General features: G+C 32.0%; 1 protein-coding gene across 1 annotated transcript; it reads left to right on the top strand.

Moving 5' to 3' along the window:
• The first annotated feature begins 703 nt into the window (after positions 1–703).
• On the top strand, positions 704–2463 carry LOC9308482 (peroxidase 37). The gene is made up of 4 exons (XM_002874507.2): positions 704–1038; positions 1352–1543; positions 1648–1816; positions 1926–2463. Exons 1-4 carry the CDS (start codon positions 835–837, stop codon positions 2396–2398), a joined length of 1038 nt encoding a protein of 345 aa, XP_002874553.1. The 5' UTR covers positions 704–834; the 3' UTR covers positions 2399–2463.
• The last annotated feature ends 969 nt before the right edge of the window (positions 2464–3432 follow it).

Here is a 3432-nt window from a genome sequence, read left to right as displayed (position 1 = left end):
TTTAAATTAAACCCGCAAATCTATAAGTCTAAATTTATAAATGACGTAAACGTAATTTTATTTGTATATATAAATTAACAAAATATATGAAATTTAATTTCTAAGTATTTATAGACTAAAAGGCTGTGTTATTGTATGATATTTAACAAGTTGAAGCCATGATATTAAATATTTTACCGCATTTACAAAATTTTGTTTTGACATCTGAGGATTCAATATAAAATTTTTGAATTTTTTAAATCATTTTCTCATAAAATTAAAAAACATAAAATTTACCGTAGATGGCACGTGTTCTTACCTAGTTACTGTTTAAAATGAATCGTACAGTATTGGTATAGCCATTATCACAAAAAGAAGAAAACAAGGAAAAAAGTTGAAATATTGGGGAAAAAGAAAAGAATGAACGTACAATAACTTTATTAACTTGGATACATAACCTTATGTGAATGGCTAGATCATAACGTCTAACTTCTAGAGAAAACACTGATCTATAGCCATATTTACAAAAGAGAAAATGAGTTTAAATGCATTTAAAGTGTGAAAAAAGAGATTCTGAATTAGAATACCTAGTAGCCGAAAGAAAACAGATGCTTTCAAAACCACTTTGTACAGAGTCATTCAACAACTAATTAACAATGTCTTATTCAAAGTATAACATTTAATATGTAATATACTATTCACGAATACACTACTTGAATAAAAGTATGTCAAATAATCCACAAAAGTAAAAGCCGCCATGCTAGAACCTTTTGCTATAAAAGGAATCGTTAACACAAAACCTACATTCACTCAAATTAAACCATAACCAAATATCTATCTTAGAGAGCAAAGAAAATGCATTCCTCTTTGATAAAATTGGGATTTCTTCTTCTTCTTCAGGTCTCATTGTCTCATGCTCAACTAAGCCCTTCCTTTTATGATAAAACATGTCCGCAAGTCTTTGACATTGTAACCAATACCATTGTCAATGCTCTGAGATCAGACCCTCGCATCGCTGCAAGCATCATTCGTCTTCATTTCCACGACTGCTTTGTTAATGTAAGATACCATTAGATTCAATATATTCATGTATATGTTAACTCTTTTGGTTCCCTATAGTTTATCCTAAAGAGTTATACGGATATAATAAACTACTACATGGCGAATTAATGCTGCCTTCGGATTCACGTAAATAAAGTTATGCTATCGATAGTTGGATACTAGATTTACTATTTTTCTTGCAGTAAAAGGAGAAAAAAAATTAGCAGTAGATATAACTTGTTTATATAAAAATTGAAAGAGACTAATTAAGATCAACTGTTTACGGATGTTAAGATTTTTTTTATTTAACAATATTTTGTTTTTTAAAAAGGGATGTGATGCATCGATATTGTTAGACAACACCACATCGTTTAGGACGGAGAAAGACGCCTTTGGGAACGCTAATTCCGCTCGAGGTTTCGATGTGATCGACAAAATGAAGGCTGCCGTAGAGAAAGCATGTCCTAGAACTGTTTCATGTGCTGATTTGCTCGCCATCGCAGCTCAAGAATCTGTTGTTTTGGTATGCATCTTTTACTATGCTATGCAAATGGTTTCTAGAGTACCATTTTGTTAACTTTTTAAGGAGGATAAAGTATTTAGACCAAATATAATTGTTTACTTTAGGCAGGAGGTCCTTCATGGAGGGTTCCAAATGGAAGAAGAGACAGCTTAAGAGGGTTTATGGATCTTGCTAATAATAACCTTCCAGCTCCATCCTTTACCCTTAAACAACTTAAGGATAGATTCAAAAATGTCGGACTCGACCGTGCTTCTGATCTCGTTGCTCTTTCCGGTACGTTATCATTGGAAACATTTTCACGTATAGCTGTAATAACTAATATCTCTATATGATAGATTATTGGTCTAGTTTATTTATACTTTTGATATTTTTCTTTGGTTAGGTGGTCACACTTTTGGCAAAAACCAATGTCGGTTCATAATGGATCGGCTTTACAACTTCAGTGACACCGGTTTACCCGACCCAACCCTTGATAAATCTTATCTCACCACACTCAGAAAACAATGTCCGCGTAACGGAAACCAGAGTGTCTTGGTAGATTTTGATTTACGTACACCAACACTCTTTGACAACAAATACTATGTGAATCTCAAAGAGAACAAAGGACTTATCCAGAGCGACCAAGAGTTATTCTCTAGCCCTGATGCTTCGGACACTCTCCCTTTAGTCCGAGAATTCGCTGATGGTCAAGGAAAATTTTTCGATGCGTTCGCGAAGGCAATGATAAGGATGAGTAGTCTTTCACCTTTAACAGGGAAGCAAGGAGAAATAAGATTGAATTGTAGAGTGGTGAATTCGAAACCGAGAATCATGGATGTGGTAGAAGATGCTATTAAATTTGCTAGCTCAATGTGAGGAAATGTTTTTCTTTAATAATAAATAAATTATCAATGTTGTCAAGATGTTATCTTTTCTTCTTACTTCCTTGTTTCTTTTACGTTACTTATTTAAAATCTATATAACTATTAACCTTGGATCCATAATTTATTTTTACCTATGAAAGAAATATTAAATTATCAATACTAATGCCTAATACGTCGATAATATCGAGTAGCCGTTGTCGTGGATGTGTGAGTAGATTCTGTCTCTATCTCTTCTTCCTTTTGTTTTTTTCGTTTCATCTACAAGATGCTTTTGACTCTTCTCTCCATATTTCTGAGAGATGGACCAGATCTCAACGTAGTGATACAAAGTTAGTTTGCTTTGTCTTGTGTCCGTTCATTCTCCTAGTAGGCTACATGAAAACCTAACAAATCCAAGATAATATTCTGTATACCGTCGTAAAGGTGTACTCTACAAAGTATAAGACGATGTATTCCAGTGGTATACAATAGTGTATTCTTCTCGGGAAAATACTTGCGTTCACTTTTAGGGATAAAACAAAAACTATATTGTTTTCTAACTATATTTTTTCCTAACCAATCTGAATCTAGCACATAATAAAAATAAACAAAACAAAAAATTAATAAGTTATATATTGGTTTGGATTTATAAGAGAAGGTTATAGTTTTGATTTTACAATTAAACAATGTAAAATGTCAGTTTGAGTTAAAAAAAAAAGAGTTTGAATTTAGATTTTACAATTAGACGAGGTTATATGTCGGTTTAGGTTTATAAGGGACAGTTAGAGTTTATATTTTATAATTAAATGAGGTTACATGTCGGTTTGGGTTTTGTAAAAGTGGATTAGAGTTTAGATTTTACAATTAAACGAGGTTATATGTCAACTTGGTTTATAAAAAAGGTGCTTATGGTTTGAATTTTGCGATTAAATGTGGTTAAAAGATTGTTTTGATTTTATAGAAGAGTGATTAGAGATTTGATTTCACAATTAAATATTTTTATTAGGTTGCATATTTTGATTGGTTAAAAAATAGGGAGTGAATAAA

Source organism: Arabidopsis lyrata (assembly GCF_000004255.2).
Source record: "Arabidopsis lyrata subsp. lyrata unplaced genomic scaffold ARALYscaffold_6, whole genome shotgun sequence".
Taxonomy (NCBI): Eukaryota; Viridiplantae; Streptophyta; class Magnoliopsida; order Brassicales; family Brassicaceae; genus Arabidopsis; species Arabidopsis lyrata.
Note: the sequence above shows the minus strand (reverse complement) of the source record. Positions and strands in the feature narration are given on the sequence as shown.